A 14,426-nucleotide genomic window follows, 5' to 3' on the forward strand; every position below is an offset into this window, starting at 1 on the left:
AGGGATCCAGGTAGATGTCACTGGTTGCATTTTTCCTCAGAGCCAGGAGTGAGTGGCAGAGGGTGAGACCTGCCCCCTTGGGAGAAAACCCCTTGGGGACGTGCCTGCAGCCTCCCAGGAGCAGGAGCAGGAGGAGGAGCAGGCAAGGCCGTGAGCGACCGGGAACTAACCCTTCGCTGTTTGCGCTGCACCGGCCCTGCCAGCGCTGCGCCATTGGGCCCAGCGGGGGAGGCTGTCCCTGGTACGCGCAGCAGCAGAGCCGGTGTGTCTGCCTGGGCACAGCTGGGACGTTGGCAGTGCAGGGGGCACGTTCTGCCTGGATGCGTCTGGTACGTTCAGCCGCGTGCTGTCCCTGGCTGGGCTGAGCAGCAAAGTGGCTAGCCATAAACCACGGCGGGGACGAGTATGCAGAAGGCCCAGGCCCTGCCACGGGGGGCAGCAGCTGGAAAACTCATATTCAGGCAATAACAACTCTGTGGCCCCGGAACAGGGGCGGTTTACTGGTTAAGTAGCCAGATGGGACTCAGTGGGTGCCTCCGCCCATGGCCTCCCGGTCTCCCACACGTCTCTCCGTACCCAGCCTCATTTCCAGCTCTCAGTCTGTAGCCGCGTTCGCTGCTCCACTCCCCAGCTTCTGCAAAGTCCGGCAATGGCTGTCTTCCTGGAGGGATCCTCCTCCCCCTCCTCCCCCACAGCGCCCCTCGTCCCAGGGAGCCCTGCCACGGAACGTGGGGCTCCCACCCTCCGAGCCCTGTCGGGAGTCCTCCAGAGACATGCATCTCCCACTGGTGAACGTGCCCTGCTCTAGCCATGCACGGGAGCTCTGTGTGGTGCAACATGCCTGGTTCCACAGGGGCCCAGCTCACACTGCTGCCCTAAGCAAGCTGCTTAGTGCCCAGCCCACCCAGACCCAGGACAGCACCCAGAAGCAGCCCCCTCCACACTGGGCTTCCTTCTGCAGCCCCCCCCCCCCCCCATTCCCGAGCTGCAGCGCTGGCCTGGGCATGCAGTGTGAGGATGAGCGTGTGCAGGCTGGGAAAACAAAGCAGAGCAGCTGGGATTGGTCCCATGTTACAGGTGACCCGAGCCAGCTTCTTCTCTATGCCATGCTGAGGCTCTGTTTCTCGCTGCCTGTTCCGGACACCACATATGCGAAGTCTGAGAAGACGCTGCAGCAAACTGCAGGTGGGTGAGAGGGGAGGGCCTGGCCGTGCCAGCCCTGCCCCTGCTGGCTGTGCCTGGGAGCGGGAGCCATGCCCGCACGATGGCATCTTTGTCATGATCTTGGCACTGGCCCCGTCGTTTCTTGCCCCTTCTTTCTGACCTGCCTCGTCCTTGTCTCCGCCTCACTCAGAGTGAACGTCTGGAGCGCTGCAGAGCCGGGAGCTGGGATGGAGCCAGATTCCTGCGCGGACTGGCTCAGCCCCCTCCCCTTTCCCTCTGGCCCCGTCTCCCCATCCGAGCCCCGGGGCGCCGGGCCAAAGTGCTGAGCTCAAAGGTTCGTTGATCAGCCCCAAAACGCTTTTAAAGAGTCAATCCCCCCAAGACAAACCACAAGCGAGAGCCCCCCTTCCCCACCAAGTCGGCATCACAACCACTCATTTTAGTGTGTGACAGCCAGGTGTTTTACAGTATTTGCTACCTGTGATCATCCATCAAAACAATCGATAGCGCTCCCGCAGAGTTTTATTAATGATCTTGTCAGGGGCCTGGTGCTGGGTGCCTGGGGTTGTCGAGAATGATAGATCATTAAGAGCTTTTGCTGCTATTTATTCTCCAGTGACCTTGTCTCTCCCCATTGTTGCTTGCTTAAGAGTTATGAATGTGAGACATGATAATTTGATATTGATCTATTTGGTAAGTTAAAAAATTTACTGCATCGTTGATGTTTTAACAAAGGCTCAGCACCGCTCTCCTGCAGAACGGCTAAAGGGCTGTTCTCCCTCCCACACACACAGCCAGGCTGCTAACAGCGAGAGGGTTTGGCCGGGGGGGGGGCGGGGGCAGTGCTGGCCCATGATTCTAGGGTGCAGACCCCCGGGGCTCATGTGGGACTGGGCGGGGCAGCATGGGGCAGTCTCCTAGCCCTGCCGTGGCACTGCAATAGATCAGAACCATGTGCTGGGGCTGGGGCGTTTCTGGGATTTTCGCTACTTGCGGTGGGGGCAGGGAGGTGTTTCTAGGAGCAGAATCAGTGAGCGTGGCCAGGGGCAATGGGCTGAAGCAACGCAATGCATTAGTGGCTGGGAGGCTAGCAGGGACTGCCCCACAGCAATGGCCTAGCCGTGCCCAACGCACCCCAGCTGGGCAAGAGCCGCAGGGCTCAAAACCTCAGCAGACCAAGCAGACTAAACCCAGGTGACCATGAGCCGTTCCCCGGGCCCACGGCCTCTGTGCTGCATGCGTGCATTGCAGGCCCCTCCCCGGCAGTGACAGGACAGCACAACACCTGGGGGAGCCCCCATGGCCAGTCAGAAATCCCTGCACCAGCCTCTGACATGTCACCTTCCCCAGGAGCCACTCCACCCGCTCGCTTGCTCCAGCCTGCCCCCTGGAGGACCCCGCACGCTTTCAGCCTGGCCTTTCGCTGCCCAATCCAGCCGGGGAGGCATGGGCAGTTGTGGAGATCAGAGGGGCCCACGTGCTTGCTCTCCGTCCCCAGGAGGGGGACCGCGAGTGTCGGAGGAGAGGTGGGGTGGGGAAGGCAAAGAGGGTTACTGCACGGTGCTCAGAATAAAGGGCTGAGGGTGGCCAAGGCCCTGTCTGTGACAGTCTCCGTTGTGCCAGATGCAGGGCACGGGGCCCATATGTGAAGGGGAATTATCTACCCCCGTGCCGCCCCAGCCTGCCCGGGGCATTGCAGCCACTGCTAGACGGGACCCCCGCTCGCTGCACTGCCATTTCACCCTCACTGCCGCTGGGAAGGGAGCCCAGACACCACTGCGGTTTCTGCAGGAGAAACATCTCGACAGACGGGCTTGGTAGACGGACAGGCAGGGGAATTCTGGGGGGAGTTCACAACAGTGCCACAGACAAGTGCTTATAGCATCTCAAGTGGTGACCTCCACAGCTGTTTCAGGGCAGAAAAAGATACCGTCCTGTTACCTTCAATAGACTGGCCTCCCCTGACAACGGCCCCGAAGGAGTGACAGCTGGTTCCCCGGGAGCTCGGGCGGCAGAGACTCATAGCCTTTAAGGCCAGAAGGGACCATCATGATCATCTACTCTGACCTCCTGCACCTCGCAGGCCACAGAACCTCCCCTACCCACTCCTGTAACAAACCCCTGACCTCTGGCTGAGTCACTGAAGTCCTCAAATCATGGTTTAAAGATTTCAAGTTACAAGAGAATCCACCATTCACTCTAGTTTAAATCTGCAAGTGACCCATACCCCATGCTGCAGAGGAAGGTGAAAACCCACCAGGGTCTCTGACAATCTGACCTGGGCGGAAATTCCTTCCTGGCCCCAAATGTGGCGATCAGTTAGACCCTGAGCGTGTGGGCAAGACCCACCAGGCAGACACCTGGGAAAGAATTCTCTGGAGTAACTCAGAGCTCTCCCCATCTAGTGTCCTGTCTCTGGCCGTTGGAGATACTTGCTGCTAGCAGTCACAGACTGCCTACATGCCATCCTAGGCAGTCCCATCATACCATTCCCTCCATAAATTTATCAAGCTCTGTCTTGAAGCCAGTTAGGTTTTTTGCCCCCACTGACCCCCTTGGAAAGCTGTTCCAGAACTTCACTCCTCTGATGGTTAGAAACCTTCACTTCATTGCAAGCCTAAACTCATTGATGGTCAGTTTATATCCATTTGTTCTTGTGTCCACATTGGCTTTTAACTGAAATAACTCCTCCCCCTCCCTAGTGTTCATCCCTCTGATGCATTTATATAGAGCAAATCATATCTCCTCAGTCTTTGGTTAGGCTAAACAAGCCAAGCTCCTTAAGTCTCTCTCGTCAGGGAGGTTCTCCAGTCCTCTGATCATCCTAGCAGCTCTTCTCTGCACCTGTTCCAGTTTGAATTCATCTCTCTTTAAACATGGGACACCAGAATTGCACACAGTATTCCAGATGAGGTCTCACCAGTGCCTTGTATAATGGTACTAACACTTCCCTGTCTCTACTGGAAATACCTCACCTGATGCACCCCAGGACTGTGCTAGCCTTTTTCACGGCCACATCACATTGACGGCTCATAGTTACCTTGTAATCGACCAATACAGAGGAGATCTTCCTTCTCCCTCTCGGTTCCAACTGATACATCCCCAGCTTATAGCAAAAATTCTCATTGTTCCTAAGTGCATGACCTTGCATTTTGCACTATTAAATTTCATCCCATTTCTATTACTCGTTTTCAAAATCATCCAAATCTTCTTGTATGATATTCCGGTCCTCCTCTGTATTGACAATACCTCCCAGCTTTGTGTCATCTGCAAATTTTATTAGCACATTACCAATGGACCAGTTCACATGTATGGAACTGGTCAAAGGGACTGAGATGGTGGAAGCCTTTTTCAGATGACTGGAATGACTTGGGATCACTTGATCCCAAGCTACTCCCACTGATCACATGACCCGAGTTAGTTCAGTGCAACGAAGAGGATATGAGCATAGGTGCTTATGAGGAGTTACCAAGCAGAGGCTAGACAGTAGCAATGGACAAGGAGACCACAGCATACAGCTGTGCACAGCAGAACCCATGCCAGTGGACACCCATCTTAGCAGGGGTCATGGTCACATCCCCACTCAACACCTGTTTCCCCTGTGTAACGTGCTTTGAGATCCCTGGCTGAAAATCACTTTCCAAGAGCGTATTATTAATTATTATTCTTCTATTCTAATGGAGGCACTAAACGGCCTGGGCCTGCTTTTCCATTGCCTCACGCTAGCCGGGGTCACTGCCACCTGTGCAAAGCGGGTGTCAAATTGCTATGAGATCAGAGCGTCTGAGTTACCCGTATCAAACAACAGGGACCTACTGTGTCCACTGAGGTGTTTATACTGTGCCCATCACCAGGGCATCTGAACACTTATGTGCATAGCTTCACAAGTCATAGTGCAATACAAGTGGTGCACAGGGCTCCTGTTGACGGGAACGCACTAATGGGCAGCCCGGTGCGTGCAGAAGGTAGGGGCATGGGACTCTGGAATTGCACAGCTGATGCACCCCAATAGCCCTGCTTTGTTTCACTCTGTGCACGTCACCAGATGTTCACTAATTGTGCTTCATAGAATCATAGAATATTAGGGTTGGAAGGTTCCTCAGGACGTCATCTAGTCCAATCCCCTGCTCAAAGCAGGACCAACCCCAACTAAACCATCCCAGCCTGACCTTAAAACGATGGAGATTGCACCACCTCCCTAGGGAACCCATTCCAGTGCTTCACCACCCTCCTAGTGAAATAGTGTTTCCTAATATCCAACTTAGACCTCCCCCACTGCAACTTGAGACTGTTACGCCTTGTTCTGTCACAGATCCTATAGGACCACCTCACTCTAAGTTATTCCATATAGTTACTTGTGGAATTTTTTTCCAGGGACCCACCCTGAGACCTCAGAACTAGGGCTCCCCTTCCTTGCTCAATGGCTCCCAAAGCCACGTGCCAAGCAGCCCCAGAGAGAAGATATGTGTGGTCCCCCCACACCAGCATCCCCATCAAAGCCTTGCATCCCACAGCCTCTTGCTCCCCACCCTGAGTTTGCTGAGAGAGGAGAAGAGACTTTCCCCTCTGCCCCCAGCACGAGCTCCGCCCTGCCACCACCCAGCCAGCGCTCTCTTGTGCAAGACGACAGGAGAAGTGGTTCATGCTACAGCTCTGTGATCTTTCTGTGCCTTCTCTACAGCTCACAGCACAGCCGTGGAGCTGGACTAGGCTGCTCTGAGCTCTGCCCCCAGCTATTTTGCACGAGACCGGAGTAGTAAAACTGCCCAGATATCCAGGAGCTGCCTTCCTCACTGATGTCTGAGTCCAGCCAAGATGCAAGGGGACACGTTCCAGCAAGAAATAGAGCGGAAGTGTGTGTGTGTGGGGGGTGAGCTGGGATGAGTGGCTCTCATGTTTGTTTTCAGGCCAACACCTCGGAGGGAGCACTGACCTTCTGCCTTGGCAGACAGCTCTGAGGAGGAGGCTGGGATTGGGGTTGTTTGTGTTCCTTAATGCTTGGGTCGAGCTCCCTGATGCTTGAAATGATGGGTTCGCCGCAGATGAACTCCCTGCCTCTCCTCGGCGCGGTCCTGGAGCAGCCGCAGCTTTGCAAAAGGCCAGGGAAGTTAACAGGTGTTCTCCCTCCCATAGTCACTGCGGGTCTGTATGCAGCCAGGGGCCGGAGAGCGAGACGGCGTGTGACGGGGAGTAACAGGCTGTTTTAATTAAAATGAGCGGGCGGGGCTGTGCAGAATAATTTCTGGGGACAATCGGGGATGAGGAGTGTGTTGGGGTCACCCTGCGAGTAGAGACCAAGGCTGCTACAAGCCAGCATGTGACCAGTGTCTGCTGACGGGCTACTGGGGTCAGAGCTGCAGGACCAGGGCTCTGGCTAAACAGAGACTCAGGGGTGATAGCTGCTGTCTGACTGTTATGAGGAGCCCAGGTGGGAGCTGCGGCAGCAAAGCATTGGGGGGCAGCACAGGCTGCAGGGCAAGTGGTGACAGCCCCTCAGTGGTTTGGATGCCACAGGAGCTCTGGGTGAGTCTGCCCTGCCCCGCCCACCCCCAGTATTTTGAGCCAGGTGCGGAGTCAGTTGTGGGCTCTCTGCAAAGCAGGTGCAAAGGTCACTGCTCCCCTGCGTCCTCTCTCTTCTTTCCTCCCCTCGCACCAGCCCTGGAAGCCTCCCCCTCCATGCTCCAGCGGGCTGGCTGAATTCCCGCAGACGCTCACCCGGCAGGAGCCGGGGCCACCGCGATGAGCTGGGACGCTCCATCATCCTCACAGCAAGGGGCCTGATTACTCCTCCCCTCCGGCCTCTGCCCCAGCCCCCGAGCCGCCAGGTCAGTTCCCACCCGCCATCCATCCTGCCTGCGCTCTAGCTGCCGGCACAAAGATGGATGGCCTCAGCCTCTAATCAGCTCCCATGTGGGCAGGAAAATCTGCCCCGCAGGTGCCTCCGTTTCCTGTCCCCTCTCGCGCCCCGGCCTCTCTGCTATTCGCGGCGAGGGTTCCCTCCGCCTCCCAGAGCTTATGGATTCCTCTCCCCTCCTCGGAGCCTCGGGGTTTGTCTTCCAGAGCACGTCTGAGGTCAAACAGGGACAAAAATCCGTTTACAAAGGTCCAGCCCATCAATACTCCCTGTCCTCCAGGAAACCAACGACCTTCAGCCGAGGGCCCGTGGCACACTATCAGGGCTGGCTCCAGGCACCAGCTGGGGCGGCAGATTGTTGGAGGCGGCGTTCTGCCCAATCCTTATTCCGCTCCGGCTGCCCTGTAGGGGGCGGCGGCGCAGAGAACCAGAGCGCCCTGCAGGGCAGTCCTCTTCCTTCCCTCCCCGCCGACCGGAGCGGAGCCCTCGCGGCAGGCGGCACGGCGCGGCAGGAGGGGCCGCGTGGCAGCCCCCTTCTCTCTCTCTCCTGCCTGCTCCCTCTCCCTCCACCCCCAGCCGGTCCCCCTGCACCCACGCTCCGGCTTTTTTTTTTTTTTTTTTTTTTTTCTTGGGGGGGGCCAAAAACCAGAGCCGGCCCCGCCCATTTTGCCCACGGCGTGATTCAGGGCGGCTGCTCCAGGGGCCCCATCGCCTCTCACACCAATTTAACTGCAGGACAGACGCAGTCCTGCCACAGAGCTGCAGGCAGCTAAGCCTGGCAGGGGTGGCTGGCGAGCACGCCCACACCCAGCGTCTGCGGAGGCTGCCCAGCACAGGCCGGGTAGAAAGCCCAGGTTGAGAGTGGGGAGCAGGAGCGTGGGGGGCGTCTCTGCGGTGGCCACGTGACCCCCTGTCTCATGGCAGCCTCGCCTCCCTGCAACCCAGGAGCCATTTTACTCGGAAGCAGCAGAGCTCACCCTGCCTGAGCCCCGGAGCCCTGGGCTGGTCTCTCTCTGGCTGGGGAGTGACGCAGACAGGCCGGTCGGCGGATCTCCCCTGGCAGGCGCGGGCAGGGAGAGAACCGGAGCCTGAGCACCAGGCACCTGACTCTACAGCGGAGCCGAGCCAGGCCCAGTTCAGAGGAGCCGCTCGTAACCCGTGACTGGTGCTCGCTGGCCCAGCAGGGCAGGCCTGGAGTCTGCAAGGCACAGAGGCAGCTGGAGGAGAGGTTTGTAGATCCCTGTTTTCATCCAGCCACGAGCAACCCAGCCCATCTTCACAGCTGATGGGACAGCGCCTGAGGACAGCTCCTGCCTTTGTGCTTCACACAACTACAGCGCTACCTATACACCTGTGTTCTGCAAGCCTCTGTCGCCAGAATCACTGTGTGAGCAACCCCCTCACTTCGGTCGTTGGGCTCGGGGCTGTACAGACAGAAAGCCCTTGCCCCAGAGAGCTGAGTCTATCCCCTGGCTCGGGTTGGGCGAGGAAGGGGTCATTCCCTCTATCTTACAGCCCATCCTCCAACTACCCACTAGCCTCCGGGATGGTACTGCAGCCAAAGGGCGACTTTCAGCCATGTCCTCACTGCGCTCTAGCCTGGTGACCTTCAGTGACCTCCCTAGGCCCAGACAGGGATCTCATCCCCCTTCTGTTCTGGCAGGATGCGCACCCCTCGCTCCGCTCCATCAGCTACTCCTGGGGCTCACTCGAAACTCACCACACTCAGCTGGCGCAGGAACGGAGCGATTCCTGAGCAGAGTCCATCCCGGCCACCTACCTGCATGCTCCCCCTCTCCTGCTGTCTCCCCGGACTGTCTCTGCGCTAACACAATGCTCCATCGCTCTCTCCGAATATAGCATTCCCCCAGCACCCCCTCCCATGCACGCGCTCTTCCTTCGTGTCTGAGCCGGGCTATCAGCAGACACAGGAACAATTGCTCGACAATGGCCGGCGGTGGCGCAGCCGATGTTCTCTCCAGAAGCCAAGTGTGAAGAGTTATTCGACGTCAGAACACACAAAAGAGCCGGCTTATCAGGCGTGTGCAGAGAGGGCTGTGTGGGGCAGCACTGAACTGTGAGCGGAGGCCCCTGGCCTCCCTTGGGCCAGGGCTGCAGAGAGCACGCAGGGCCCGGGCAGGAATCATGGCTCCGCCACAGCCCCCACTGAGCCCCAAGTGGGTGCCTGGAGCAGACAGGACACTCAGTGCACAATCCCTTTGACCCCCCCACACACCCGCTTTATCACCGTGGGTGGCAGAGCGCGTCTACCCCAAGCGCGTTCAGTGCCCGTGCAGATGAGGGGCTGATAGCAGTGGGGAGATGGAGCGCAGCTTTGCCAGTGCCCCCCCCCAGCGCAGCCTCCCCCCCCCCCGCACCCTCTGCTATCCCAGCACAAATCCTGCCCCCCCCCAGCCAGCTCTGCCAACGCCCCTCAATCCTGACCTGCAGCACCCCCTGTGGGCACTGTTGAAACAACGCCTCCCCGCCTCGTGAATCTTGGTAACACGCACCGGGCCTGCCGGGAGTTTGCTACATTAACCGACTCTCTCCTTACGGGGCCTTCCCCGCACATCCCCATTCTGTGTGCGCTGTGATGCGGAAATCTGCAGCGAAGTGCAGCTTGCCTTCCTGCTTCCTGTACACCCGCGGGTGAGCACATCACAGGTACCAGCCGGGGTGCACCACTGACCTGTGTTAACAGGCCACCGGCTCCCCTCCAGTACCAGCCTTGACCTTTCCCGGGATGGCTGAGCGGGGCGGTGGGTGGGGGCGGGAAGGAGAGAGAACGGGGTTTCCTGCCACCTTTCTGAGAGAGATTCCCATCAGGGCAGCCTGGCCAGCCACACTTCCTGGGAGCAGAGCGAGTCGCTATCAAGGAGCCCAGCAGCTGAGATCAAAGGCTTTTAGTGACTGTTTTTCCCCGTAGCCAGGTGAGCGTGAGAGGAGGAAGCAGCAAACAGGTTTTTATCGAGCTGTCAGCCGCGCAGCGCCCCCGGCGCCTGGCTCCTGTTTTTAATTTGAGAGTGGAGTGTAAGATCTCAGTGGGGTCTGCTCTGTGCAGGCTACAGCATCCGAAATGAGCAGTGTTTGCACAGAGGTGCGGGGGCTCTGGTACAGCTGTCAGCAGCTCTGACGGATGATGAGGAGAGAGGGCCGGTGCAACCTGCTGTGAAGCAGGGAGGGGGAAGCAGCAGCTCTGCACAGGGACTCGGGGACTGGAAGCTCTTGCTGGAAACCGAGAGGCTGGACTCGGTGCGTTACCAAAGGGGTCAGAGGCAGGGAGCTAAGGGATGGGCTCAGGGGTGTCCTCTGCAAACGAGAGGACGGATCAGCTGGGATGTCGCCAGGCAAAACATTAAAGTGCCATCTCCAGCCAGGTTTCCAAAGCCTATTTTACAGGTGCCCAACCTGCAGGCCATGCACATGGCCCCGGGCCCGGCCCCCACCCACACAGATGTTGGCTTTTGGAAACCTGGCCCCTGCTCTATTCCCGTGGGAGGTACAGTCCGGGTGTTACATTCACATCTCCCAGGTGCCGCTCGGCTAGAGTGGGGCGTGATCGCTCTCCGACGCCCCGCGTGCCACCTCCGCAGGCTGGTTCCTGGGGGGTGATCTCTCCTTCCCGGGTGCTGTGTATTACCCTGGGGGCTTTAGCATCCGCATGCTTCAGACAAGCTAACCCCCCCCCCCACCTCCCACTCTGGATATTGTGCTTTGCTTTTAAAACAAACTCCGCAAAGAAAGCAAATCAAGGCTCAGATCTGTCCCCAGCCCCCAACCAGCTCCCTTCCTCTCCTGGCAGTGGTGGGAGCCCCCGCCCCCACCCCCAATCAGTGTGGTTTCCCCACAGCCAGCAGGGGTGGCAGCCTGTGGACCGGCGAAGGGGGGGCTCTGGATCATTTCCTCTCACCTGGCAGGCATGGCCAGGCGCTGTTCCTGAAACGCTGGCAAATGGCAATAGTGCCCCATGAATCCGCCCGGCAGAATACCCACAGCCCGGGCTTGTTACAGGCCAGGAGCCCTTTGGAGTCCACTCTCCATGCAGAGGGGAAGCCTGGGGTCAACACAAAGCACATGGGCCTGCATAAACCCTGCACCTGGATGGGCACCACCCTCATGTCTGCACGTAGACAGCCCAGGGCAGCCATGAGGAGAGAGCATTTCCTGGGCACGGAGCGGGGAGGAGAGAGAGCTGCGCATGGGTTATTAAGAGCAGTTTGTATTTATTTGTGCTTCTCTAATTACTGCTTCTTCACATCTGCAGGAAAACAGAAGGAGGCGTGTGGCGAAGCATGCCAACGGACAGATATCAATTTACAGCAGGTTATTAGACGTTCCCACAAAGAGATTAGACTCCCCTAAATGACGGACTCTTTAACTGCTCCATAAAAACAAAACAAAGCACAACAAAAATCCCACCACGGGGGGAAAGTCGGAGGGAAGCGTGGAAAGCAAGGCAGAATTAACAGGCATCACTGTGGATGGCTGAAGAGAGGAGTTTAATTTAAAGAGTAATTTCATCTGGGATGAGTTGCATATGGCCTGAGGCTGAGAGATACAGAATAGCGAGGATGAGCATGCAGAGAGACACAAAGACAGGGAGCGGGGAGTTCAGGGGTTCCTGTACAGACCTTCCCCTCCATGCCAAGACAGTGTAAAGTCCGTCCTAGCCATGGGCCACTCTTACCTGGGAACGACACAGGGTTCAGTAGATTCTCTGCGTGCCGCGTAGGACCTAGCTGCTGACTAGCTGTGTGGACTGCATGGTACAGGGACTAAACCTGTTGGGTATTAAGGCCATTTCCATGTTACTTAGGCTCTGGTGTAGAAGAGACAAATAATTCTGTGCGTCCCTTGCGCTTACCCGGCGTTTACCCTGTAAATTCCCTGAAACTCCTGGAGAATTGCCAGCTGAGGCCACATGCCCGGGTAAACAGAGCCATTCAGCCCACATTCAGACTCTGACAGCCCGGGCACAGCCAGGCGGGTAGGTCCTGTGCCGAGTGCCATCAGCTCCCGTTGTTTTGCAGGACTATGGTGGAGGGGGCAGCTAACTGCAGTCCGGAGCAGGAAGCCAGGTGGAAACCCCTTCAAAACCAAGCTCTGCCTGGACAATGACTGCAGGGCTCTTGGCAATGAGGCTGGCTCCATTTCACTCCAGCTCACACGGCTGCTCCCTGGGGTGCAGGATGGATCCCATCAGCCTGAGCCTGCAGGGGGGCTGCTGGAGTGAAAGAGGGGACACACACGGCAGCATTCTACTTCTCCCCTCAGCCCAGCACCCAACACAGCCTGCTCCCCTTGGCCATCTCCCATCCATCTAAACAGGGCTTTGGAGCTGTGCTCCGACTCCGCTCCAGCTCCACTGCTCCGGAGCTGCTCTGCGCTTCAGCTACGCGCTCCGCTCCAAAGCTCTGCATCTAAACACTAACTCAGTGAACTAGGGACCTGCCCAGCAAGTCCTCAGGAGTCTGAAGTCCTCCATGATCAGCCCTGGCATGCGTGTAGGACACTCCTCTTACTTGCAAATATTTCAGACCTCTCTGGTACTCACACACACCATTTATTCCTGGGCCTGGCTGCTCAGTGTCTATCGGGGGTGGCTCTGAGATTCTTGAGAGTGGCTCCTACAGAAGGAACATAACCTTGCTCTTCTCCAGGTCCTGCTCAGCCAATGAGGAGACCATGTGGAATGAAACCAGATTTTATTGACTGACAATCCCAGCATGACGAGCACAGAAATCACTGACAGCACCTGATTTGTATCATTTTCATGCAAACCCATTGCACTAGGATGCATTAAAGCTCCTCAGACAGACTCCATTGAAGCAGCAGGCACTAGGGGGAGAGCCATCTCGGCCCTGCTCTCAGCCTGGTGCCTCACTAGGTTGGGTAGAAGTGCTTGAGAAGTTGTTTCTTGTTGATTTTTCCCATCTGATTGCGTGGGATCTCCTCCACCAGGAGCAGCTCTGTGGGGACAGAGTGGTACGCCACGGATTCCCTGGAACACAGAAACATACTTTTTCAATAATCCTCACCATCACGGTGGTACCTCCCTTCCAGAGCCACCAGATGGTATGCTCCACTCTCTTTGGGGACAGCACAGTAGCTGTAGACTGAGTAAAAGGAAGATGAACCTTCAAGAAGTGCTCCCTCAAGTCACGGGATGGTGGCACATATGGGAGTTAAAGGGTTAAAAAACCTGTGATGAGAACATCCAATAAAGCAGAAAAGGAAGAGGTCTCTGAAGGGTTATTCATACCCTTTCCTCACCTAATGCAACACACACACAGCGAGGCTTCCCTTTCCAGGGATGTGAAGGGTTAACCCAGTTCTGGCAGGTGACAAGTTCTACAGCCAGCAATAGAATGCAGCGGAGAAATCCCAATCCCCGGCCTTAACTGACTGCACCACTAGGGGATAAACATGATCCTCTTAGTCCTGCAGGACCAAGCAACTCTGTCCACAACTAGCTACCCAGCGAAGCACAACAGAGACACCCCGTAACGGGGCCATTATGGTGGGACATGGCAGGGCTCTGGCAAGGCTCACCGAGGAAACAAAGGGTCCTGGCAACATAGCAAGATCGTGGCGTGGAAGGTTCAGCTGATCTGAGTGTGATGGACACGGCTGTGAAATCCCACTCAGAGGAGAGGTTTCAGAGTAACAGCCGTGTTAGTCTGTATCCGCAAAAAGAAGAACAGGAGTACCTGTGGCACCTTAGAGACTAATAAATTTGTTAGTCTCTAAGGTGCCACAAGTACTCAGAGGAGAGTCATTTCAGGAAGACCATGGGACAGGCAGCCTCCCGTTAACGTGTGACATCTGCCCTCCCTGGACCCACAACTCGCCACTTCCTAAGGATTCACCAACAGAGCTGCCTCATCGCTGCCGATTACCATAAGGCAGGGGTAGGCAACCTCTGGCACGTGAGCTGATTTTCAGTGGCACTCTGTCACGGACTCACAGATCGTGCCCACTCTTGGCCCCGTGCGGTCCGTGTGGGGTGCCCCTTTTAGTGAGACAGCCCTTCTCGGGGGTCCACTCTCTCTCGGGGTCAGGCCCCTCCACCTCCACTACGTCACACACTCACACTGCTCGGGTCCTGGCCACCAGTCCCAGGGGCTCCACTGCCGGTCTGGGGTACTGGCCGCCAGCCTTCTGCCAGCCAGGGTTCCATCTGCCAGCCCTGTTCAGCCCGCTGCCAGCCCTGGGTCCCGGCCACTGGTCCAGGGGGCTCTGCTGCCGGCCTGGGGTCCCAGCTGCTGGCCCAGGGCTCTGCAGCCGCTCCCAGCTGTAGTCCACTGGCCCCAGCCTGGGGCAGTGAGGGGTGCAGACAGGGCAAGGGGGGGCACAGCTCAGCACCCTCACCTTAAAAATTGTTCCAGTATCACTGTGCTGGGAT

The 14,426-nt window shown here is 57.3% G+C and overlaps 1 protein-coding gene across 1 annotated transcript in view; it reads right to left on the reverse strand.

Annotated features, from left to right (window-relative positions):
• Positions 1-12,711: 12,711 nt before the first annotated feature.
• The window catches only part of ACSF3 (acyl-CoA synthetase family member 3), a gene marked incomplete in the record, with an annotated part of 120,730 nt that continues 119,015 nt past the window's right edge, over positions 12,712-14,426 (reverse strand). The window contains 1 exon segment of the mRNA XM_034788369.1: positions 12,712-13,022. Coding sequence (XP_034644260.1) covers positions 12,905-13,022 — 118 coding nt within the window.

Source organism: Trachemys scripta, chromosome 13 (assembly GCF_013100865.1).
Source record: "Trachemys scripta elegans isolate TJP31775 chromosome 13, CAS_Tse_1.0, whole genome shotgun sequence".
NCBI lineage: Eukaryota > Metazoa > Chordata > Testudines > Emydidae > Trachemys > Trachemys scripta.